Below are 23,816 nucleotides of genomic sequence, written 5' to 3'. Positions count from 1 at the left end.
TTCCCTCCCCTCCAACCCAATCCAATCTACTACTATCCTTGCTACAGGTACTTGGATTTTATCAGTCTCATAACTTTTAACTTCCATGGAGCCTGGAAAGGGACAGCAGGACACCACAGCCCCCTGTACAAGGGAAGGAAGGACGATCGTTACAGCAATGTCGTGAGTACCTTTTAAGGTTGGGGAAAGGGCACTGGAGCAGGCCCCTGGTGGTCAGTAGGTTGGTCCATGGGATGGGCAACATTATCAAGTAGAGAAAGCAATGCACTTGGAATCAGATGACCCAGCTGAAAGTCCCACAGTATAGGACTTTCCATCCTGCCAGATAAATGTTAATGATATTCTTTCCTTTCCTCCCCAGAGATACGTTGTGAGCTATATGCTGATGAAGGGGGCCCCAGCCAGCAAACTGGTTATGGGAATCCCCACCTTTGGGAATAGTTTCACCCTGGCTTCCGCAGACTCTGAAGTTGGAGCAGCCGTCCTGGGCCCCGGGACTGCGGGACTTTACACCCAGGAGCCAGGGATCTTGGCCTATTATGAGGTAATTAAAAGGAAGGGGCAGTCTCTTTCCCTCACACTCCCTGTTAACCTTTTCCAATTCTTCTCTTCTTCACAAGACCTGACACACCTGATGGGAGGTGGGAATGAGAGTAGAAAACCTTCTCATAGGTGAGAGATGACAATGGTCAGGGGCTGAAGCCCTTCCCCATACAGCCCCAACCTACCTTCCCTGCCTTATTATACTTAACCCCCTAGTTATGGGTACATATGGTCTTCTCCACAGAAGCTCCTTGAAGGGAGAGATTTTTATTTTTGTCTTGATATCTCCCTTACCTGGCACAGTTCCTGGCACATAGTAGTTGCTTGTTGATTGATCGACAAGTATCACCTGTTCTCTCCCTCCTCTTCCTCCCCAGCAAGAGAAGAAGCCACAGGCCTGGAGCTCAGAATTCTCCCCTCTAGGCCCTTTGCATTTCATTTTGCATGGGAGTCGGTCTAGATCTTTTCCTGCCAACCAGGTCTGGGGGTGTCTGCTGCATGCACAAGTTGGGATCAGAAAAGCAGGGGATTTCTATTTTCCTCTCCTTTTAGGTCTGTGAATTCCTCCCTGGGGCCACTGTTAAGAAGATTTTAGAACAAAAGGTCTCCTATGCCACGAAAGGCAACCAATGGGTGGGGTACGAGGATCAGGAAAGTGTCCGAATGAAGGTAGGGGCCTCTTTGGGGGGGCCCAGGATGGAGGGAGGGACGCCATGGGGCTGAGTCTGCAGGGACTCCTGTTGCTGCTGCCTCCTCACCCCACCCCTCTCTTACAATATGGTATGCAGCACAGTATCTATCCATATCTATACACACACACACATATATGTATATATACCATATATAAATTTATACACCATATATATGGTAGATGTATTTGTATATGTGTATGTATAGAGTGTGTACGATATATGTGTGTGTATATACACACACATACACATACTCCAGTGTCCTCTGGGAAATCTAACCCTGTCCATTGTTTCATCTACTCTGCTAGGTACAGTACTTGAAGTCCAGGCAGCTGGCAGGAGCCATGGTGTGGACCCTTGACTTGGATGACTTCCAGGGCACCTTATGCAATCAGAAGCCCTACCCCCTGACAGGGGCCATCAAAGATGCCCTTTTCTCTACTTAGCCCCTGGCATACCATCTGTCCCTGCTTCCCATCCTTTCTGCTTCTGCTCTGGAACCAGAGTTCAAGTGTAATATCTCTCTCTCTCTCTCTCTCTCTCTCTCTCTCTCTCTCTCTCTCTCTCGCACACACACAGTTTGTATACTCTCGTACACATACATATCAACACCACCTTTACCTTAACCCCAACTGGGAGTAAGAGCTGGGTATGGGCAAAGTGTCATATGGTGAAAATGCCTTTGGTCCTAAGAATGTCTGCTAAAGGTCAAATGTACTCCTCATTTCTCTTCTCTTCTCTGCCTCAGGGGCCCCTTTGGGAGGCTGGGAGGCAGAGTGGGACAGGCAGTGAGGGCTGAAGACCAGGACCAAGCCTGGCCACACAGTTAACCCTCAGTGAAAACTTAGATGATGGGTTAGATCCTGGAGCTGTCCGTGGGCTAATCCCTAAGCCCCCTGGGCCTCACTCAGCAGTTTAGAATGGCAGCCCTCACTCTCTGCCCAGGGACCAATCACACTGGCCTCTGCGAAGTCTTGCTTGTTGTTCTCCTTAGGGAAGAGGTTTGACCTTAACTCTGGAGCATCTTCCTTTCTACTTTCTTTGTCCCCCTGTTTATTTTAACAATAAAGAGAACCATTCAAAACTTTGCTTGAGTCTCAGTCCATCTCTGTGCCCCAAGTGGAGAGGCTGAGGGTTAACTTCGATGAGGAGTACAGGAGAAACCCCAACTTCGATCTGCCTCTGCTAGGTTCCCATCTCATATTCTCTTCTCTATCCTGTCCCTTTATTCTCTGTTCCCCTTCACTGTCCAGCGCCCTACCTCCCTGATGCCCAAACCTGATGCCAGTCCTTCCCCAGATATAAGAGTATTCTTGTAGACTATTCATGTCCATCCTCCTGATCTCCCTCTCTAGGGTCTCTAAAGACTTTTTGGAGTCCCTGGGGGCAAAATTGTGAAGGGTCAAAGTTTATCTACTTTGCCTTCCCCACCCCAACAATTTGCCCATTCTCCATCTTTTTCTTCCCTCTGCCAGTTCCTCCAGGCCTCCTCCCCCACTGCTCCCCCTGCCGCCACAGTGCCCTCAAGATTTCCATTTTCTGGTTAACCCTCAGGCTCTCAAACGCTGTAAATGAACAATATCTTAAAAGTGTTTGCCCCTCTGTTGTCAAGGATTAGAAAGAGGTGGAAGTCTTAAACTAAAGAAATCAAACCACAACCCACAACAAGTGGGATTTGAAACTAGCAGCTAAGGGGTTTTGTGGGCAGTGTAGCTTTTTCTGGATCTTTTATAGGTGGTTTTCTGGCCTCACTGGGGGTTAGACCAACCCTGGTCTTTGGTATTTCCAATGAATTCACTCATGAATCCACAGGAGGCTGAGAGAGTTCTGGCCCAATCTGTGGAGTAGAGTGAGGGGGTAGGGACTTGGGTTCTTAATACCACATCTTTACTTTCAAGTTCCTGTTCACATGGGCACTACTCTAACATTCAATGATCTGTTGACCTAACATGTTTAATCATCCCTGCTTAAAACAAATGCCTTTTTTTATTGTAATCCTCTTAAATTCAAACATTTGCTTGACCAATCTCCAAGGGTGGTTGGTATGCCCTAGCCCACTAAGAGAGAACAGCTTGAATCTTAGAATCTCAGAATTGAAAAGCATCTTAGAGGTCATAATAATTTCTGGTATTTACATAGGCTTTAAGGTTGACATACACCATCCCATTTGAGCTCCATGACTACTCCATGAATTAGCTACTACAGGTATTATGATCACAGTTTTGCAGGTGAGGAAACTGAGGTTCAGTACGGTGAATGCCATGGTCTATTCTTAGTAACAGAATTCATACCCAGGAGTCTGGTAAATTAATCCAACCTCCCACACTTTGCTGTGTGCTCTCCCTTTCCCTGCCCCTCTCTTATCTCCTCCTTTTCTCTCCCTCTCTACTTTTCCTTCTTTCCTTTCCCTCTCTTTTCCCTCTCCTCTCTCTCCCCCTTTCCTCCCCTTCCTCCTTCTCCTCCTTCCTCCTCTTCCTCCTCCTCTCTTCTCATCTCTTCTCTCTAACACACACATCTTAGAAGTTCTCATGAGTTAATCTAGAACTATTACAAATTCTAAAATCTAGCTAGCTAATTATCATCAATCTATCTATCCATCTATCACAAATTCCCACATCTATCTATCCGGCTCTCCTCTGTCCTGATCCCCAGTCCTACATTACCAATTGTCTGCTGGACATCTCCCCTTGGATGCCCAATAGGCATATCAAATTCAACAATGTCAAAGAGAGCTCCCTGTCTTTCCCTCCTAACCCTTCTCTCTTCCCAACTCTCTGATTTGGAGGGTACCACCACCTTCCAGTTCCATAGGTTCACAATTTTAGTCATCTTTGACATCATCTTCCCTCTTCCATACCTGCACTAAGGCTTGTTGATCCTCCCCATTCACCCCCTTCTCTCCATTTACATGGTTGCTACCTTCATCACCTTTCACCTGGAATATTGCAGAAGCCTCCTAATTGGGCTTCCTACTTTCAGTTTGAGGGTAGCAAGGTGGTGCAACAAATAGAGCTCTGGGCCTGGAGTCAGGAAGACTCATCTTCAGGAGTTCAAATCAGGCCTTAGACATTTACTAGCTATGTGGCCATGGGCAAGCCATTCAACCCTGTTTGCCTCAGTTTCCTCATCTGTAAAATGAGCTGGAGAAGGAAATGGTGAAACACTCCAGAATCTCTGTCAGGAAAACCCCCAAATGGAGTCATGAAGAGTTGGACAGAAATGAAAAACAACTGGACAAAAACCTACAGTTTGTCCCCTCTCTAATCTATATTTGCATTGCTGCTGGTGTGACATTACAAAAGCATCATTATGACCTTATCACTTCCTTTCTTAATCAGTTAATGAAAAGTATTTTAAATACCTACTATGTGCCAAGCACTTTGCTAGGCACTGAAGATAAAATGTCAAAGAATGAAGCAGGAAGTTTCAGTGGTTCCCTGTTCTCTCTAAGATAAAACATATTGTCTTTCGTTTGACATTCAAACCCCTTCAAAGTCTGGCTCCAACCTACTATTGCAGATCTGTCAAACATTATTCCCCGCCTCACACTCTACATTCTAACCAACCTGGCCTGCTTCCTGTTTTCAAACATCCCATTTCCCATCTCCATGCCTTTGCCCAGGCTGTCTGTCCCCCATGTTACTCCCCCTCGCTCTCCTATCCAATCATTTGAAAAGTCTTGTTCACTCCATGACTTCTCTCACTGTAGTAACATTTTTTCCCCACTCCTGTGGCACCACCCTAGTTTCCACATCCCAAACTGCTGACAAACTGATATTCTTTAAGCTGCGGTCTGAATGTGTCTCCTCCCTGATCAAGATGCTTAAAAATAAAATACAAGGTTCTTTGGCATTTCAAATGCTCCATAATTGGACTCCAAGCTCTTTCCAGATGTACTTCGCATTCCTCCCCGTCACCAACTCTGTGTTCTAGACAAACTGGCTTCCTCACTGTTCCTCCATGGGATATCCCATATGCCCCCTCCAAGCTTTTGCACAAGCTGTCTCCCAAACCTGAGGGGCTTCCTCTACTCACCTCCACCTCTTAGAATCCTGTTTCTTTAAAACTTAAGTTCTTATAGGCTACTTCTTATAAGAAGCCTTTCCAGAAACCTCTCAATTGTTAGTATAGCTAGGGGTTAGTATAGAATCAGGAAGAACTGAGTTCAAATCCAGCCTCAGACTAGCTGTGTGACCATGGGCAAGTTACTTATCCCCTATTTGCCTCAGTTTCCTCATCTGTAAAAGGGGATGATAACAAGAGCACCTTACCTCCCAGGGTTGTTATGAGGATTAAATCAGATAATAATTGTAAAGTGCTTAGCACAGTGCCTGCCACATAGTAACCATTATATAAGTGTTAGCTAGTATCGTTTTATATCTGTCGTATGTATAATAATATTCAGTATCTAATTCTTCTTTCACATGATGGTCAGATTGTATATATTTGAAGACTGCCCTGGTCTGAACCTGCTCAGGCTAGTCTAAGAGGTGATGCTGCCCATTCTCAGCATTAGTGAATGCAGTCCCAGAACACAGGATGAGGAGGCTGACCCATTTCTTCTGATGTAAGGGATGTCTCTCACACAATTATCCTAAAATATAAGTGCAAATAGTGCCTAAAACCAAAGGGAAATGATTTTGGGATCATCTGCTCTTTTAGGATGCCTTCCCTCCACGAGGACAAATAATCAAATTGACTTAATTATTTGCAAAGCTAGCTCCAGGTGCAGGGAAGGAGATACCCACTAACTGTTTAGAAATCTGAAGCCAGTTGGAATATCTGATCTCAAGGGCAGGATTCTGGCCCAAGGGCAAAGCTTAGAAAAATTTGGCTGTGAATTTCACTGGGTGACCAGAAAAAAAGCTGTGATTTTTGGGTTGGCACTGGGGAAACATTTGGGATTTTACCCCTTCTCCTCATTGATGCCCCAGGAATCACAGACGGTCCTCACCTCCTTCCCCTCCTTCCCCCCACCCCCCACCCACACCCCACCCAGCCTGGTACTTTGCCTCTCCAGGGGCTGACTCAGGGTGCTGCGAGCTTACTCACAGTCACTTATAGCCACAGAGTCAGAATCTAAGGTCAAGGATTGGGTCTCCAGAGTCCACCCCCTGTCCAGTAGGACAGTGAGTCACCTGGCAGAGATTGCAAATTTAGGTGGGGACAGGGGCAGGGGGGGGTCTCAGGGACTCAACCACTACCAAACATTTATGACCACTGTCCAAAATGTTATGTCAACCTCAGAACTGCCACAATTTCCTTTCTTTTTTCACCCTCCCCTCCACTCTTAAACACATACATACAGACATACATATATACATACATACATTGCAAGGTTCTTGGGTGGACATATGAGGGACAATTTTCCTGGGACACGATGCCTTCTCCCAGGACCAAATGTCCTCCAGGCTCACCTTTTGGGAAAGGAGAGAGGCATTGGATAGAAAAGGAATTTGGCCACATCCCCCAACCCAATAAGAGTGACACTTGAAACCCAAGGTGATTTAGAGATTCTAGAGGTGGTAATCCTCAGCCAGATTGTCTCTAAGTGTCACCTCCCATCCTAAACCAATTCCCTGTCCCATGGAATTAGCTGTTATTGATGACTTCATGACCAAATACTTCTTTTACTGAACATGGGGAATCTGAGGTACAGAGAACGGATCTGGAGAAACCAAAGGTCTTGCCACTCCAACTTAACAAAAACATGGAGTTCTAGACCCTTTGAGGGCCAATTAGCCTGATTGACTGAAGGCTTTCTATCAGATAATCTCTCTCCTACTTTAGGTATCTGCAAGTCCCTCCCTCCCTCCCTTCCCATTAACCCCCAGCCTCTGGCCTCACTTGGCCCAACACTAACAAGGTATTCTCAGAGAAGGAGGGAGAAGGGAACTGGGGAGGCTATGAAATCAGGCATCTTAGATGAAAAATGACAAGGCCAGGGAGACAGCAGCCAGGAGGTAAGGCCTTTGGGTGGGATGCTGAAGGGAAATACTCCTTGGGGGAGAAATTAGGCATAGCACATTATCAGAACATTTGGGCACCTAGCCGCTCAGTTAGAGAAGTCCCTGGGGAGCATATGGAAACTGGCCTAATGAAATCTGATCTAGAATCATTTTCCAGGTGAAAGGTTCCCCCTCCCTTCCTGCCCCTTGACCCCTCCTGTCCTTAACAGGTGCCCTCCTTACCTCTTGGGTACCCTCAGAGCTGGAGCACTCGGGGGCCAAAGGATCTTCAGTGCTTACCAGGGGCGGCCCAGAAGCTGACTCCTCAGGGGGCTATCAAGGCCCCTCCCCCTAGAGCTATTCCTGGCTGCAACTGCCTTGGCCTTCTCTCTGCTCTCTCCCCCTCCTTCATTCCCCCAGCTTGACCTGACCCCACAGCTGGGAATACTTTGGTCGGGAGGCGGGGTGGCTTCTGACTATATAAACCCACAGTTCGGCATCGTGTCACCCAGGAGCCCTAGAGACCTCCACCCCAACCTACCTGCACAGATCACCCCGAGCTCAGAGCCCCCAACCAAGCCAAGGATGCCTGGAGAAGCAGAGGCTGAGACCCCAGCCTGCAAGCCAGAGGAAAAGGCTGCAGAGCCTGACGAGGTGCCCAACCCAGAACCAAGTCAGGCAGAAGCAGTCCCAGAACCCGCAGGTGGGGAGACAGTGACAGAACCCAGAGAACCAGCCTCAGAGGAACCCAGCCCAGGACCCCCTGCCGTCTCCAAGCCCCCACCGCCAAGCAAAGGTGAAGTGAGCCGGGAATGAGGACAGTGGCTGGTGGAGGGGGAGGCAGATATTATAAGAGGGGAAGTGCTTTGTTAAATATCACAGAAAAGTTAGTTCTAATGGGCATTGGGCATAAAGTAGAAAGAACATTGGATTTAGAAACCTGAGTTTGAATCTCATCTTCAGCGCTTTCTAGCTGTGTGACCATGGGCAAGCCTTCAGTTACTCTGAGCTTCAGTTTTCTCACCCATAAGTTGGGTGCAATCCTTTCTTTAGTCTCTACCTCATGGTTTTCCTTCATGCTTGTTATGAGGTAGTGTATGTATAGTACTTTGCTTAACCGTTAAATGCTATGCAAATGTCCACTGTTATCAGCTCAAGAGAGTAGCTAGGGAGCTGGGCCTCTGCATCAAGAAGACTTGGGTTCAAAATCTGCTACTGACATTTACTGGTTTTATGACCTTGGGCAAGTCACATAATATCTAAGTGACCCCAAGCAACTCCCTAGGTGGTTTGGTGTGAGGTGGATAGAGCTCTAAACTTGAAAACAGTAAGACCTGAGTTCAAATCCTGTTCTATGATCCTGGGCAAGTCACTCAATGGTAGTCTTCCTCAGTTTCCTCATTTGTAAAGTAGGGATCATAACAGGACCTGCCTCCCAGGGTTGTTGTGAGAATCAAAGGAGATATCTATAAAGTGCTTTGCAAACCTTAAAGAACTATATAAATGATATTATCATTATAACCATTATTCTTTTCAAGTCTCTAAGTTGCAGAGTCAGTGTTCATCTGCATTGATAGGGAAAGGTTCTCTCCTACACTGATAAAATCATAAGTCCTATCCAAAAAACAAAATTATTATTATGGTAAGGGAAGGGAAGGGGCTATTGGGCCCTGACCCCACTAACCCCAGGACTTCTCCCTACAGATCTCCCCAGCTGCCCATTGCTGCTGACCGTGGAGGATGTGACCGACAGCTCAGTGACTGTGAGCTGGGAACCCCCAGAAAGCCTGGGACGGCTGGGGATAAAGGGTTACATGCTGGAGTATTGTCTAGAGGGAGGTGAGTAGCCCAGACTTGGGTAGAAGGAGAACAGTGAGACAGAGGAGGGTAGTTGAGTCAAGAAATCATCAAACCATTCAGCCAGCGAGGGATCTCAGGTCATATCTGGCTTAGTTCTGGCAGGAGTAGCCAAGGAGATCTCCATTTCTGAAGGACTTCCAGAGTGGGAGAGGCCCCCCCAAAAACTCTCCCTAGAACCCCTCCCCATTCCACATATTTATCTGGGAGAAGGCAGTCCTCAGTTGGCAGAGCAGATTTGTAAGTTCCTTGAATGCAGGGCCTGTGCTATTGGTCATCTTGTCATTTTTAGAACCTGCCATAGAGCCTGGCTCATTTGAAAAGTCTGGTGAATAAAAGTCTGATGAATTAGATGAAAAGCAGAGAAATGGATGAGATGCCTCCAGAAAGCTCCCCCACCTCCACCATCCCTCCAAGATTCTCTCAGAATCTAGGATGAAAAGTGAAGGAGCCCTCAGGGGCCAAAGGATCTTCAGTGCTTACCAGGGGTGGCAGAGAAGCTGACAGTCTAGCTGTGATTTTCAACCCCTGTCCCTTCTTTCTCATGGGATGAGTGAGGCTCTGTTCTCTCTCCCTCTGCTTTACTGGGTAACTTTGCACAGATCACATGCCCTCTTCGGTTCCCAGCTTCCCTGTCCCTGTTGAAGATCCCAAGAAGAAGCAGTGAGCTAGAAGGGACCCGGACACAGGGTGTCTTGAACAATCAGAAAGGAAAAAAGGAGCAAGCGAGGCCCAGAGAGGAAGGGAAGCTTCCCCAAAGCTGTCACATAGCAAGGGATCAGTGGGTGCCTTAACTGGAGGCAGCCTCTTGACATCTCCCATTGTTCCCCAGCCTCAGAGTGGGTACCAGCAAGTGCACAGCCCATGATGGTCACCCAGCACACTCTGCGAAACCTGGCGATAGGAAACAAGCTCTTCCTTCGAGTCGCCGCCGTGAGCCCAGAAGGTGCTGGCCCTGCTGCTGTCTTGGACCAGCCTGTCCACATCAAGGAGTTCATCGGTAAAGTGCTACCCCACCCCCATCACCCTTCAGCACCCAGCCACCTCCTCATCTCCATTCCTCCCAGAGCTGTAAGTGAGACATAGGGACTACGAGGCCTCAAGAAGGGAAGGGAGACTTGGGATGAGTCAGTCTCCTTATACTGAAGCCCTGGCCAAGCATGTCTCCAGGGTAGAAAGTCCTCAGGCCCTTCAAGGACCAGGCGTCTCTCAATCTGGACCACTGCCCTTTCCAGGATCAGGGAAAGATAATAGAGATCATTAGAACTGAACCAGAAAGAACCTTAGAGCTCATTTTGTCCAACTCCTGATTTTACAATGGAGGAAATTTGGAAGTCAAAGATGTTAAAAGATTTTCCCAAGGTTATACAGGGACTAAGCCACATGTGCTTGTCTCAGGATCTCCTGTCCTTCAGAAATAGGCTTTGTGCCCTCCAAAGACTCATTGCTCTGTCCCATATTCTTCTTCTTCTTCTTCTTCTTCTTCTTCTTCTTCTTCTTCTTCTTCTTCTTCTTCTTCTTCTTCTTCTTCTTCTTCTTCTTTTTTGCTGGGCAATTGGGGTTAAGTGACTTGCCCAGGGTCACACAGCTAGTAAGTGTCAAGTGTCTGAAGCCAGATTTGAACTCAGGTACTCCTGAATCCAGGGCTGGTGCTTTATCCACTACACCACCTAGCTGCCCCTGTCCCATATTCTTCTAAAGGTCAGAGATTCAGTCAGCCAATCAATCAATAAGCATTTATTAAGTACCTCCTATGTATCAGGCATTCTGCTAAGTGCTGGGGATACAAAGAGGCAAAAGACAGTCTCACAGTCAAATGGCAGAGACAATAAGTAAGCAAGCGTGAACACATAAGATATAGTGAAGATAAAAAGGAAATCATTAACAGAGAGAAGACACCAGAATTAAGAGACGTTGGGAAAGACTTCCTGCAGAAGATGGGATTTTAGTAGGGACTTAAAGGAGCAGGAAGTGGAGATGAGAAGAGAGAATATTGTAGGCTTGGGGAACAGTCAGAGAAAATGCCCAGAGCAGAGAGATGGAAAGTCTGGTTTATGGAACAGCCTAGAGGCCAGTGTTATTGGATGGAAGATTTTCCAGGAGTAAGATGTAAGAAGACTAGAAAGTTAGGAAGGGCTAGGCTATGAAGGGCTTTGAATGCCAAACAGAGCACTTTGTATTTTATCCTGGTGGCAATAGGGAGCCACTAAAGTCTATTGAGGAGATGGCGTGACATGGTCAGACCTGTGTTTTAGGAAAATCTCATTAGCGGCTAATTGGAAGATGAATCAGAGCAGGGAGAGCTAATTAGAGAGGGAGCTAAGAAGTTCTCCAAGTCAGACAATGCCTGATCATGTGGCCCATGCTGGGGAAGGAGAATTCAGGAGATGGCAAGAAGGTGTTGGGAAAGAATTGTATTTTGAGTCAGATGAGTTTCATGTCCAAGGTATGTTCCTTATTACTCACGTGAGCTTGGTCAAATCAATCCAGCTTGTTGGGCCTCAATTTCCTCATCTGTAAATGAGGGTTTTGAGACAGATAACTTCTCTGGGCTTCTAGTTTTTAAATCTTGGGACTCTAGGAAGGAAAAGAGATCTGGGAAATAAAGAAAGAGGCAGGCTGAGTGAGGACCCTGGAACTCAAGCGCCCTGTCCCTGTTACTAATATTTCTATTTGCAGGGTGCATTAGCCTCATTCCTATTAGTTACTGCCTTGGAAGGGCTGATCAGGTTTCGGTATCTTAATGGCAATGAGTCACTTGGTCTGATTTGTGCTCCCCGGGGATCATTTGTGGCCCTGGGGTGGAGAAAGACAGGAAGAGGCAGGTGTCCTGGGGTCTCTGTCTTCTCCTTCCTTCTTTCCCTTGCCACACTGCTCATTTCTCTCCTCCTCACCCATGACAATGAACAGGAGGGTTCGGGTCCCCTCAGGTCTTTCAGACAATCCAGGGCAAAGCCACAGACCTAGAAATGAGCCCTCTAGCCTTTCTAGGAAGAAAAGAAAGGAGCCTCCAAAGCAGAAAGAAGGACTTGGGCTCATCGAATTTAAAGCTGGAAGATCATCTGGCCAAACTTTATAGACTGAGAAACTGAAGCTCAAGATTACAGATTCATTCATTCATTTTATTTTATTTTATTTTGCAAGGCAATGAAGGCTAAGTGACTTGCCCAGGGTCACACAGCTAGTAAGTGTGTCAAGTGTCTGAGGCCAGATTTGAACTCAGGTCCTCCTGAATCCAGGGCTGGTGCTTTAACCACTGTACCACCTAGCTGCACCACCACTACCACTCCACCACCTAGCTGAACCCCCACTTAAGTATCTTCTTTTTCCTTTATTTTATCTTTTTTGTGTGTGGGGCAATGGGGGTTAAGTGACTTGCCTAGGGTCACACAGCTAGTAAGTGTCAAGTGTCTGAGGCCAGATTTGAACTCAGGTCCTCCTGAATCCAGGGCCATTGCTTTATCCACTGCACCACCTAGCTGCCCCCAAGATTACAAATCTAGAAATAGAAGAGACCCCGGAGACCATCATGTTCAATCCCTTCAATTTTACAGATAAGGAAATTGAGACACAGAGAAATTAAATGACTTGCCCAGGGACACACAGCTAAGGTCAAATTTGAACTCGGTTCTTCCTGGCTCCAAGGGTCCAACGTGACATCGTGCCTGATGAAGTGACATGGCCTATTCACAAAGAAGTGGGATCCAGAACTGGGATTTGACCTGGAATCTTTAGCAATAGACAGGACTAGGTTTCAGAAATTCCAGACCAGGGGTTTAAATTGCTCAGGGTAATAGAATCTTATCACTATAAAGGACCTTTGAGACGATTTGCTTCTATCCCCTTATTAACAGGTGAGGACGTTGAAACCCAGACAGAAAAGTAAAATGATTTGGCCCAAGTCACACAGGCAAAACTCAAACCCAGTTCTCCCAATTCCTGGTTCTTTTCTCACTCTACCTTTCTTCCAAGTGACTGCCCTTGTGGTTTCTGAAACCCCAAAAGATACCCGTCATTTAGGCCTGGGGGAGATTTGACCCTCACAGAGGCAGAGTATGGGGTGGGGGGAATGCCCTCTGCAGGTCCTTCCAAGCCTGGAGAGCCTAATTCTCTGTACTCCCACCACTCGGGGAGAGAAGGAGAGTTTGTAGCTTATGAGGGAAGAATGAGTATCCGTGAACACTGTAACTGGACTTTAGAAAATAAGAAAATATCAAGGCTGCCGACAGTGAGCCTAGGATCCCAAGAATCCCATTCCTTAGTCCACGTCTCTAGCCCAGAGCTATATCCCCAGAACAGACTGTGATGTACCTGAGAAAAAAGGGCAGAAATCCCTATGCCCTGGCATAGGTGCCAAGCTGAGGCAGCCACTATTGGGAGCCCCAGCCCTTTGTGGAAGAAGATGGGTAACACCATCAAACAAGCCAGACATTGCTTACATTTCACTTCCTTAAAATTCCTCGGGGTGGGGGGGCAGAAGGAGGAAGGGATTTCCTGGAGAGAAGATGGTAAGCGTGGGGGCAGGGAGAAAGTATGAATAACCAAGTCCCTCCCAAAGGAGCAGAGGGGAGGGGCCCTGTTGTCCAAGGACCTCAACTGCTCAGCTGTCCTTCCCTACTGCCACCTGGGCCTGCCAAGCATACCTCTCTCCCCTTCAGCTGCTCCGACATCATTCCTCTGTTCCAAAAAGGAATGGCATCCTGGACAGGCAGATGCCTGCTGTCTAATCCCAGGAGAGACAGAGTGTTCCTGCCCCTCCTTCCTGTCCCCAGACACTTTCCTTCAGGCTCCTCCTCTTAGCACTGCCCCTGATGGCATGGAGCATATCAAACCAATGACCCTGTGATGAGACAGGCTGAAAGATCTCTTCATTGGAAAGATTGCTGGGGTTGGAGTCAGAGGGCCCAGTCTCTCCGGGACTCAGTTTCCCCATCTGTATAATTGGGGGGGGCGTAGATTAAATGGCCTCTGAGGTCTCCTCCAGCTTGAAATCAATCATTTTATGACTCTGTCATTCCTTGATCCCCAGGGACCCTCCCAGAGAGGACCCCTTTTTGCCACCATTGCCATCCTCAGAGTTTGCCCACAACATAGTGACACAGGCTGTCCTAAGAGCTGAGCGGCTCTAAGGAAAGTGATGTGGGGGGGCCCGGGAATGCTCTTCTTTGGGGGATGAGTCCGGTGCAGTTCTGATCTCAGCTGTATAGACGTCCCGGATATCTTCTCATAGGACCCTGAGGGATCAGAAGGCTTTTCCTGGTCTCTAATCCCAACTCGAATGCTTTCGGGGAAGCTGGTTTCATGCCTTGCCATGCGGTTTCCCCAGCCACAGATTCCTTCTTTCCATGTGTACCCCCAAGAGTGAGTGCGCCCTCCCTTATCCCCCAAGATTGACTCCCATCTCCCAAGGAATCCATAAAGAAACCAAAAGGTTTCTGACTTCATCTGGAGGGATTCGAGTGAGAGTTTAGGCCTGGGTCCCTGACGACGAGGTTAGCAGACACAGAGAGGGATGGGCCATCTCTCTCCTGGCCACACTTGAGAGAGAAGAGACTCCCAATCAGTGTCAACTGCATTAGGGACAGTCTAGCCGAGAGCAAAATGACCTCCCCAAGGGGAGAGAAAGGGTCTGGGAGTGAGGAGGAAGGAAGATTTATTTCCTCCCTTCCTCAGAAAATCTGGGGCCAGCAGGTTAACAGGTGCAGTGCCTGTTTTTCACCAGGGTGAGGCCAGGGGAGGATTTGGAGCCCGGGGCAAATCCTAGCCTGGCATGGCAGGGGCTGCCAAGAGAGTGCCACGGATGTTTAACACTTCACACTCTCCAGCAGCATGTGCAGGGGTTCCCCAGGAGAGCCTGAAGTCCCGTCATTCACTCTGCCTCCTCCGGGAACCTCCCCTGGCTAGGCTCCCCACTGGGATCTCCAGGCACAGCCTAGGATGGGAGATCCTGGGATCCTAAGAAGGGAGAGACAGACAGACAGACAGACAGAGACACAGAGACAGAGACAGAGAGTGAGAGACAGACAGAGACAGAGAGAGATAGAGAGACAGAGGGACAGAGACAGAGAGACAGATAGAGACAGAGACAGAGGGACAAAGAAAGGAACAAAGACAGAAAGACAGAGACAGAGATAGAGACAAAGAGACTGAGACAGAGACAGATTCTTTGCCCCAGAAGCTTCCCCCTTCACCACTCTAAGACCCTACCTTCCTGCTCAAAGGGGCTGATGGGCCCATTGTTCTCTTTCTGACTCAGAGGCCCCCAAGATTCGAGTCCCTCGCTACCTGAGACAGACCTACATCCGAAAGGTTGGGGAAGTCATCAACCTCCAGATCCCTTTCCAAGTGAGTATACCTTTCCCCAGGAGGGTTGAGAGCCTGTCCTTTTATGCATTAAGCCTCAGTTTCCCCATCTGTAAAATGGTCTCTGAGTTCCCCATCAGCCCTGGATCAGTGATCCTACAATCCAGCTCACTGTCGCCAAATAGTAGGACTCCTTTGTCTCTCAGTGGGCCTGGTAAGGCCTCATGAAGCCAGGCTGTGGGCCCCAGGACTCTTCTTTCTAGCCCTATCACATTTGCTCATTTGCTGGCCAGGAAGACCCAATTTTCAAACCCATCCTCCTCTGACTAGTGGGACAGCCGTCTCTCATCTTACTGTGTGACCTTGGGCAAGTAACTTAACTTCCTTCAGCCTCAGTTTCCTCATGCAAAAGCACAGGAGACAGCCTCCAGTTCTTGTTAACTGTATGACCACAGACATAGTTTCCCCACCAGGAAAATGAAGAGCAGAACAGCTCCCTTATTTCATGGGATCGCAAGGAAGAAAGTGTTTTATAAACCTTAAATAAAAGAAATATGCACTATTATTGCCGACATCATCATCATCATCCCTTCTACTTTCCTTCCCTTTCCTCTACCCCACCCAGGGTAAGCCCAAGCCTCAGGTCAGTTGGACCCATAATGGCCGTGCCCTGGACACCCAACGTGTGAATGTGCGGAACGGGGAACAAGATTCCATCCTTTTCATCCGCTCAGCCCAGAGGATTGATTCAGGCCACTACGAGCTCAGCGTTCGCCTGGAAGACCTAGAGGCCAAGGCTGCGATTGACATCTTGGTGATCGGTATGGTTGAGGGAGAAAGAAGAGGATCAGAGTCGCCACTTGGGAAGCCCAGCCCCAGTCCAGGGAGGAGTCAGACCAGTCATGGGGGGAAGCAGCAGGCAGGGAGATGTGATCTTTGCCGGTCTGGGTTTGTGAGCCAAGGGCAATGGGTGCCACGGTAGGGATGCGCCACCATGGAGGGCGTTGTGGTCCCAGATACCACCTGGCCTTTCAGAGAGACCCGGGCCCCCCAAAAGCATCAAGCTGTTGGATGTGTGGGGCTTCAATGCTGCTCTGGAGTGGACGCCCCCAGGGGACACCGGCAACACAGAGTTACTGGGCTACACGGTGCAAAAGGCAGATCAGAAGACAGGGGTGAGTAAGGCTGACCAGGCAGGGTTGGAGGGGTCTTGGGGGATCTCTTCAGAGGACCAGAGGATGGGGGAGGTGACAGTGTGGCTTCATGGAAAGAGTATTGGAAATAAATTAGGAGAGACTTGGGGATGAATCCCAGGGGGCACCTTTACTTACTAGATGTGACCCTGGCACATTCACTTCTGTTTCAGTTTCCTCATCTGTAAAATGGGAATAATATCGCTTGTACTTCCAAATTTTTAGAGTTATTATGAGGAAAGCTGGCTGTAAACCTTAAGGCACTAGGTAAAGGCAAATTGTTATTCTCTTAGAGTAGTCTCTGGAATGTGAGGAGGGACTGATTTGAGGGAATCCCTAAGGAATGCCTGGTCAAGTATAAAGGTCTAGGATGGGAAGGAAAACCCTGACTTTTGTCACTAGTCCCCATCTTCCTTCTACCCTCTGGGACCTCTCCCTTCTAACTAACTCAGGTAGGACCACTAGTGGGATAAACAGCCCAGATTTTCATGAATGGGTTGGGCACAGTGAGCAGAGGAGGGGAGGGGATGGCAGGGTATCTGGGTGACTGGATGCTGGGGTCCTGCAGCAATGGTTCACAGTGTTTGAGCGTTGCCACCGGACAACTTGTACAGTGTCTGACCTCATCATTGGGAATTCCTACTCCTTCCGGGTCTTCTCAGAAAACCAATGTGGCCTGAGTGCCACAGCTCCTGTTACTGCTGAGCTCGCCCACATCCAGAAGGCCGGTGAGTGGGATGCTTCCAGGGATCCGGGGGAGAATACTTCTTAAGGCCCCCAACCTAGTTTTCTCATTATGGGTATCTTGTGAAGAGCCTCTCAAACTCACCCCCACTCTCTCCTCTCTGTTTCTGTCTCTCTCTGTCTCTGTCTCTCTGTGTGTCTCTGTCTCTCTGTCTCTCTGTGTGTGTCTTTCTCTGTCTCTGTCTCTATCTCTGTCTCTCTGTGTCTCTTTCTCCTTCCCTCTCTCTTCTCCTCTCCTTTCCTCACTCCTCTCCTTCTCTTTTCTCTTCTCCCTCTCTTTCTCCTCTCTTCTCTTCTCTTCTCTTTTTCTCTGTGTTTATCTCTTTCTCTCTCTGTCTCTGTCTCTCTGTGTGTCTCTGTCTCTCTGTCTCTCTGTGTGTGTCTTTCTCTGTCTCTGTCTCTATCTCTGTCTCTCTGTGTCTCTTTCTCCTTCCCTCTCTCTTCTCCTCTCCTTTCCTCACTCCTCTCCTTCTCTCTTCTCTTCTCCCTCTCTTCTCTCTTCTCTTCTCTTTTTCTCTGTGTTTATCTCTTTCTCTCTCTGTCTCTGTCTACGTCTCTCCCCCATCCTACTTCTCTGTCTCTGTCTCTCTCTGTTTATCTCTTCCTCTCTCTGTCTCTCCCCCATCCTACTTCTCTGTCTCTGTCTCTCTCGCCTCTCTCCCTCTCCCCACCTCTCTCTCTCTCTCTCTCTCTCTCTCTCTCTCTCTCTCTCTCTCTCTCACACACACACACACACACACACACACACACACACACACACACACACACACACACACATTTTTATTTAAAATACTGAGGCCAGTTGTTCTTCTACTTGGTCCCCTTTAAGAGCTTCTCACTGCCTATAAATAAAGGATAAATTCCTGAGTTGCTCTCCATAATCTGACCTCAAGCCATCTGCCCAAACTCATTTCTTTCTTTTACTACCACTAATAATAGCTAAAATTTATCAAGCACTTCAAGATTTTTTTTAAAGAATATATAATTTTTTTTGGTGGGGCAATGAGGGTTAAGTGACTTGCCCAGGGTAACACAGCTAGTAAGCATCAAGCATCTGAGGCCAGATTTGAGCTCATAGCACTTAGAGATTTACAAAGCATTTTCCATCTCATCTCACTTGATTCTCACAACAATCCTGTGAGGTAAGTACTATTAATTATTATCACCCCCATTTTACAGATGATGAATCTGAGGCAAACAGAGGTGAAGTGACTTTCCCAGGGTCACACAGCTAGTGAGTGTCTGGGGGAGGATTTGAACCTGGGTCTTTCTGATGCAAGCTCAGCACTCCAATCCCTGCACCACTTGGCCTATTCCCTTCATGTCTATGGTATCATTACATTCCATGTTTACTGGACTGTCTTTGCCCCTAGCTCTCATTTAATGTTATCATTCTGCTCATCTCATCCCTATGGCTTTGCTCAAAGCCATGCTTGTGTTTAGAATGAATTACCCTCTCACCGGCCCCTCACCCCCACCCTATCTCTATTAGCTGAAGTTCTTCCCACCCTTCAAGGTCAAATGCAGATGCCACTTCCCGGGTGAAGCCTTCCCTGTCACTTCCGAGCCCTGGTGAAAGTGAGCTGGCCCTAGTCAGGTTTATAATAGCATTTTGCCTGGACCTCTCTCCTTTGCACTTATCTCATGAAATCTATCTTCTTGTAGCTATTTGTGTACTGCTTTTTCCATATCCATCGCATTTTATGCTCCTTGAGAGTAAGGTCCAAGTCAGAGCTTTGTACCTCTCCCATATAGTATGGGTTTTCACACTGTGGGTGCCTAGCAGAAGTTTGTTGAATGTAATTCTATGTCCAGATGAGTATTGTCCCCTTGGGAAGCATAGCTCTAAGCATTTTGAGGTCTCCTCATTGACCCTCAGTGGCTGTGACAACATTTTGAAAAAATAACCTCAGTGGCAGGTCATTGAACATAAGGGTAGATGTTTGAAGACAGTTAAACAGCATTCAGAGCACAGTTGGCTTGGGGTCCAAATGCTGAGGCCTGTCAGTGGGTTCTGAAGGCAGTTTCCAATGAGGGAGGTGTTTTCATGAGTGGAGTGTGTCACCTTCAGAGGATTTCAGGATTTACAGCTGGAGGGGACCTCGGGGATCATGTTATCCACACCCCTAATTTTGCAGATGAATGAGGCTCAAGGAAGGGAATTAACTGGCCCAAGGTCATGTAGCTAAGTAGTAGAGGGGACTGCTGAGGATGAAAGAATGTCAGAGCTAAAGGCAAATTTAGGAATCGTCCATCTCATGCAAAGCCCTCATTTTACCGATAAGGAAACAGGCTTAGAAGAGACAATGACCTGTCTAAGGCTGCACAGCTGAGCCAGGATGTAAAAGTCTGGTCTCCTGACCCACAACATTGCACTGCTCTCATTTGGTCCTGTTTTTTGTTTAAAACTCAGTGGTGTGGGGGCGGCTAGGTGGCGCAGTGGATAAAGCACCGGCCCAGGATTCAGGGGTTCCTGAGTTCAAGTCTGGCCTCAGAGACTTGACACTTACTAGCTGTGTGACCCTGGGCAAGTCACTTAACCCCACTGCCCCATAAAAACAAAAACAAACAAAAAAAAAAACTCAGTGGTGTGGGGGCGGCTAGGTGGCACAGTGGATAAAGCACCTGCCCTAGATTCAGGAGGACCTGAGTTCCAATCCAGCCTCAGACGCTACACTTGCTAACTGTGTGACCCTGGGCAAGTCACTTAACCCTCATTGCCCTACCAAAAAAAAAAAAAAGAAAGAAAGAAAACCAACTCAGTGGTGTGATCATCTGGTCACACACCTGCCTGATCCCAGAATGGCTGACCCCAGCCCTGCATGCCATCCTAGCCCTCGGAAGGGGGAGGCTCCAGGAAAGCAGACTTGTTCTGACATCAGCTAGAGCAGAACGGAAAAAGGAGAATGAATATCTTGCCAAAAGGAAAATCAGTGCTCTCTCAGATCACCCAGAGTGACTAACTTGTGTATGTACTATAGATGGCTATCTATCCGATTTTATTTCTTTCTTATCTTCAGGCTCTGATTTCCTCTACCTATCTCCCTATCTCTAGGTTCCCGTAAATTGCTCACATCCTGTCTCCCAAGAGCCCCAGGAGCTGGGGGCCCTGTATTAGGGCTCTAGGGAGACAGAATAAGGGATAGAGGTGGTAGATGTATTGCCTCTAACTCTGTGACTCCACGAACTTCTCCCTCTTTCCCTCTTTCTTTCCTTTGCCCTTCCTCTCTGCTCCCCCAATTCCAGCAAAATTCTAACCTAGGAACCTGCTTAGCCCCTAAAGTAAAAACTCACTGGGTAAGTCACTTATTTAAAATTCTCTAGGCCTCAATTTTCCCATCTATAATTAGAGATAATAGTCCTTACCTTACCTATTTTCTTTCTTTCTCCTTTCTTTCTTCTTCTTCTTCTTCCTTCCTCTTCCTTCCCTTTCTTTCTCCTTCCTTTCTCCTTCCTTCCTTCCTTTCTTCCTTTCCCCTACCTCTTTTCAAAATATCACTGTAAGGCTGCAATGAGGTCATACATGTGAAAGTGTCTTTGGCATTACAAAATATGTTCTGGGAATGCTGTTATTCCAAAGGAGTGGAGGGAGCAACCAGGGCTCTTTCCCAATGGCTCCAGCTTCCTGGGGTTTGGAGCCCTTGTTTCATTCCGCTTCCATCCTCTCTTATCAGATACTGTCAGCAAGAGAGAAGGAGTGCCAGAGAGAGACTTCTCAGAGGCCCCCAAGTTTACCCACCCCCTGGCAGACCACACGACCACCCCCGGTTACAGCACCCAGCTGTTCTGCTCTGTTCGAGCCACCCCCAAGGTGAGCTCAGATGGGAAGGGAATGGTATGCTGAGGAGGGAGGAAGACACACAGGTGTGCTAGCTGGGACATGCCAGCAGGGGGCTCCCCAGCTCCCCCCCATATCCCTTCCACCCCCTACTTTTCCAGCCCAAGATCATCTGGATGAAAAACAAGATGGACATACAGGGTAACCCCAAATACCGGGCCCTCAGCGAGCATGGTGTCTGCTCCCTGGAGATCCGGAAGCCCAGCCCTTTTGATGCCGGTGTTTACACCTGCAAAGCTGTCAATGCCCTGGGTGAGGCATCCGTGGACTGTCGGCTGGACGTGAAAGGTGAAGGATTCAGTGAGGAATGATGGGGGTGGGAGCAGACCCCCACTGTAGATGTTAAAGTGGGTGCAGGTCTTTTTTTTTTTAGTGGGGGGGAGGGTCCTATTCCATCACATTTAAGTTGAATCGAGCTAGGTAGGCTCTAAGAACATCTCTGGAGAAAATTAGAACAATGATGGACAACAGTGGGAGAAACCAAGGTCAGACCTTAGAAAGGACTTTCCACACCGGGAAAATATGAGATGGGAGGGTCAGGTGTCAACGTAAGGTTGTGGGCCCCTTCCTCTCTGTAGACATTGGACAAGCCCAGAGGAAAAAGGGAGATGGCCTCTTTGGGGGTATACAGGAGCTCAAGGAGGTGACACACATCCCCCAGAGGGCTTCTAGCCTACAGGCCTCTGACAGGGGGGAAATCTCTTACAGCTTCTGCCACACACTGAAGAACCCCAGAAGCTTCAAACTGGAAAGGTAAGTTAAGGTCTCAGGGCTTTTAGTGACGTAATGGGCTGAAGAGTACTGTGGGATAGAGAAATCCAGAGATCAGCAGGACTGGGGCGGGAAGGAGAAGTGAAGACAGAGAGAGGGCTTATCACTAAGGAACATGGGGAATCTAATCATGGGTAGAACCAGACTGAGGTTGGGGATGGGGGGTGGGGGGTGGGGAGAGGACTGGCTAAGGTTGCTCCATGGAGAGATATAGGCCCAGTGGGTAGAGTGTTAGACTTGGATTCAGAAATGCCTAAGTTCAAATCCAGCTTCAGATGCTTACTAGCTGGGCAAGTCACTTCATTTCTATTTGCCTCATTTTCCTCATCTGTAAAATTGGGATGATAATAATAACACCTACCTCTCAAGGCTGTTGGGAGGGTCAAATGAGATCATATTTGTGAAATGCTTTGTAAACCTTCAAGTCTATATAAATGCTACCTAGTATGATTTTGGGGGGTTGGGAGGGAGGTGCCAGTTCTAGGGAGATAGTAGAATCAAAAGGAAAGAATATGACACTGGTGGCTGAGGGAATCTGAGCTCCAGTCTCAACTCCACCACTAACTCTTCATGTTATTTTGCACTGGAAGGGGGATCATTCTAATGCATTCCCCTCCCCATCCCATTCTTTAGTAGAGAAGACTTTCTGTTGTTGTTGAGTAGTTTTTCAGCCGTGTCCTACTCTTCATGACCCCATTTAGGGTTTTCTTGGAAAAGACATTAGAGGAGTTTGACATTTCCTCCTCATTCTCCTTCCTCACTTTAGAGATGAGGAAACTGAGACAGACAGGGTTAAGTGACTGGGCTAGGGTCACACAGCTGGTAAGGGTCTGAGGCTGGATTTGAACTCATGAAGATGAGTCTTCCTGACTCCAGGCCCATCAGTGAGGCCCCCTCACTGGACTTAGGTTCATAAAAGCTTGTTCAAGGCCATGTAAGAAAAAAGTGATAGAGTCAAGATTTGAATCCAGGTCCTCACTCAGTCGTTCTTTGCCACTCCTCCACAACCTACCTCTTTAACTCACATTTGACAAGTCACTAACTTTTGTGGGCCTCGGTTTCATGCTCTTTAAAATGGGGGTGGTGATCCTTGCTTTGCCTGGTCTCATGTGGGATTCAATGGAGAAAGTCAAGCTGTCTAGGTTTGGGGCATTTCTCAGAGGCCTGAGGGATGGGAGGCAAAGGTGGGAAAAGCTGAGATGAGAAGAGAGTGGAGATGCCTTTGGAGAAGGCGCTCTGCATCTTGGGAGCTGAGGAGGCCTTCTGCCTCCTAGACGCTGCTGCAGCTTCCACCAGAACAAGAAGATTCCCTTCAAGCTGGAAGACCCTATCTGTGTACACAGTGGCTGCTAGCTGGGCTCCTTTATCCCTTCCAAACTGGAGCCAGGAGAGCTGGTCTCAGCGGACCACCAGGGAGAGTGAGCTTGCTACCCAGAGCTTCAAAGACCAGCTTCAGGGGACTTCAAAGGGTGGGGTCCATGAATAAAGACGAGTGTATGCTCTTACTCAAGAGGGATTATTTTCAAAGGGTGTCAGTGTCACTGAAGTGGGCTGCTTTCTTCCAGGCTGTGTACCCCCTTACCAACACACAGACACAGACTCTCTCTCTCTCTCCTCCCTCCCTCCTTCTCTCTCTCTCTCTCTCTCTCTCTCTCTCTCTCTCTCTCTCTCTCTCTCTTTCTCTCTCATTTGTAGATAGGTGACTGTGGAGTTTCTAGGTATGGCACCCTATAAATGTGTGCTGTGGAGGATGCTCCATGTGTATCACATCATGGTTGGGGGGCACAGGTTATTCTGAGTGTGTTCCTGAGAAGATAGTTCTCTTGAGTAAGTTTGGGGGGCCCAATGAGTGCAGGGGCAGATCATTTGGTGACCTGCCTCCTTTGAGCTCCAAGCTGCATCAGTTGATCTGAAGCATAAGGAGGCACCC

The 23,816-nt window shown here is 48.0% G+C and overlaps 2 protein-coding genes and 1 long non-coding RNA gene across 5 annotated transcripts in view; 2 read left to right on the top strand and 1 right to left on the bottom strand.

Moving 5' to 3' along the window:
* The window catches only part of CHI3L1 (chitinase 3 like 1), a 15,930-nt gene extending 13,610 nt beyond the window's left edge, over nt 1-2,320 (top strand). The window contains exons 7-10 of the mRNA XM_043963909.1: nt 48-162; nt 362-544; nt 1,096-1,212; nt 1,541-2,320. Coding sequence (XP_043819844.1) covers nt 48-162; nt 362-544; nt 1,096-1,212; nt 1,541-1,678 — 553 coding nt within the window. The 3' untranslated portion in view covers nt 1,679-2,320. The remainder of the gene's footprint in view (nt 1-47; nt 163-361; nt 545-1,095; nt 1,213-1,540) is intronic.
* The window catches only part of LOC122726281, an 11,815-nt gene extending 4,062 nt beyond the window's left edge, over nt 1-7,753 (bottom strand). The window contains exons 1-2 of the long non-coding RNA XR_006352787.1: nt 7,424-7,753; nt 6,563-6,649 (exon numbers count right to left, since the gene is read on the bottom strand). This is a non-coding gene — a long non-coding RNA (uncharacterized LOC122726281). The remainder of the gene's footprint in view (nt 1-6,562; nt 6,650-7,423) is intronic.
* MYBPH (myosin binding protein H) lies at nt 7,087-23,816 on the top strand. 3 transcript variants are annotated; one of them, XM_043963907.1, is made up of 12 exons: nt 7,130-7,195; nt 7,693-7,976; nt 8,885-9,019; nt 9,870-10,037; nt 15,294-15,382; nt 15,966-16,161; nt 16,376-16,515; nt 17,102-17,261; nt 20,952-21,088; nt 21,217-21,403; nt 21,824-21,868; nt 23,161-23,816. In XM_043963907.1, exons 1-11 carry the CDS (start codon nt 7,158-7,160, stop codon nt 21,838-21,840), a joined length of 1,551 nt encoding a protein of 516 aa, XP_043819842.1. In that variant the 5' UTR covers nt 7,130-7,157; the 3' UTR covers nt 21,841-21,868; nt 23,161-23,816. The 3 variants fall into 3 exon arrangements, with proteins under 3 accessions (XP_043819843.1, XP_043819842.1, XP_043819841.1); XM_043963908.1 differs by lacking the exon at nt 23,161-23,816 and having other exon boundaries at nt 7,087-7,195; nt 7,673-7,976; nt 21,217-22,104; XM_043963906.1 differs by lacking the exon at nt 23,161-23,816 and having other exon boundaries at nt 21,217-22,106.

This window comes from Dromiciops gliroides, chromosome 4, assembly GCF_019393635.1.
Source record: "Dromiciops gliroides isolate mDroGli1 chromosome 4, mDroGli1.pri, whole genome shotgun sequence".
Taxonomy (NCBI): Eukaryota; Metazoa; Chordata; class Mammalia; order Microbiotheria; family Microbiotheriidae; genus Dromiciops; species Dromiciops gliroides.
Note: the sequence above shows the minus strand (reverse complement) of the source record. Positions and strands in the feature narration are given on the sequence as shown.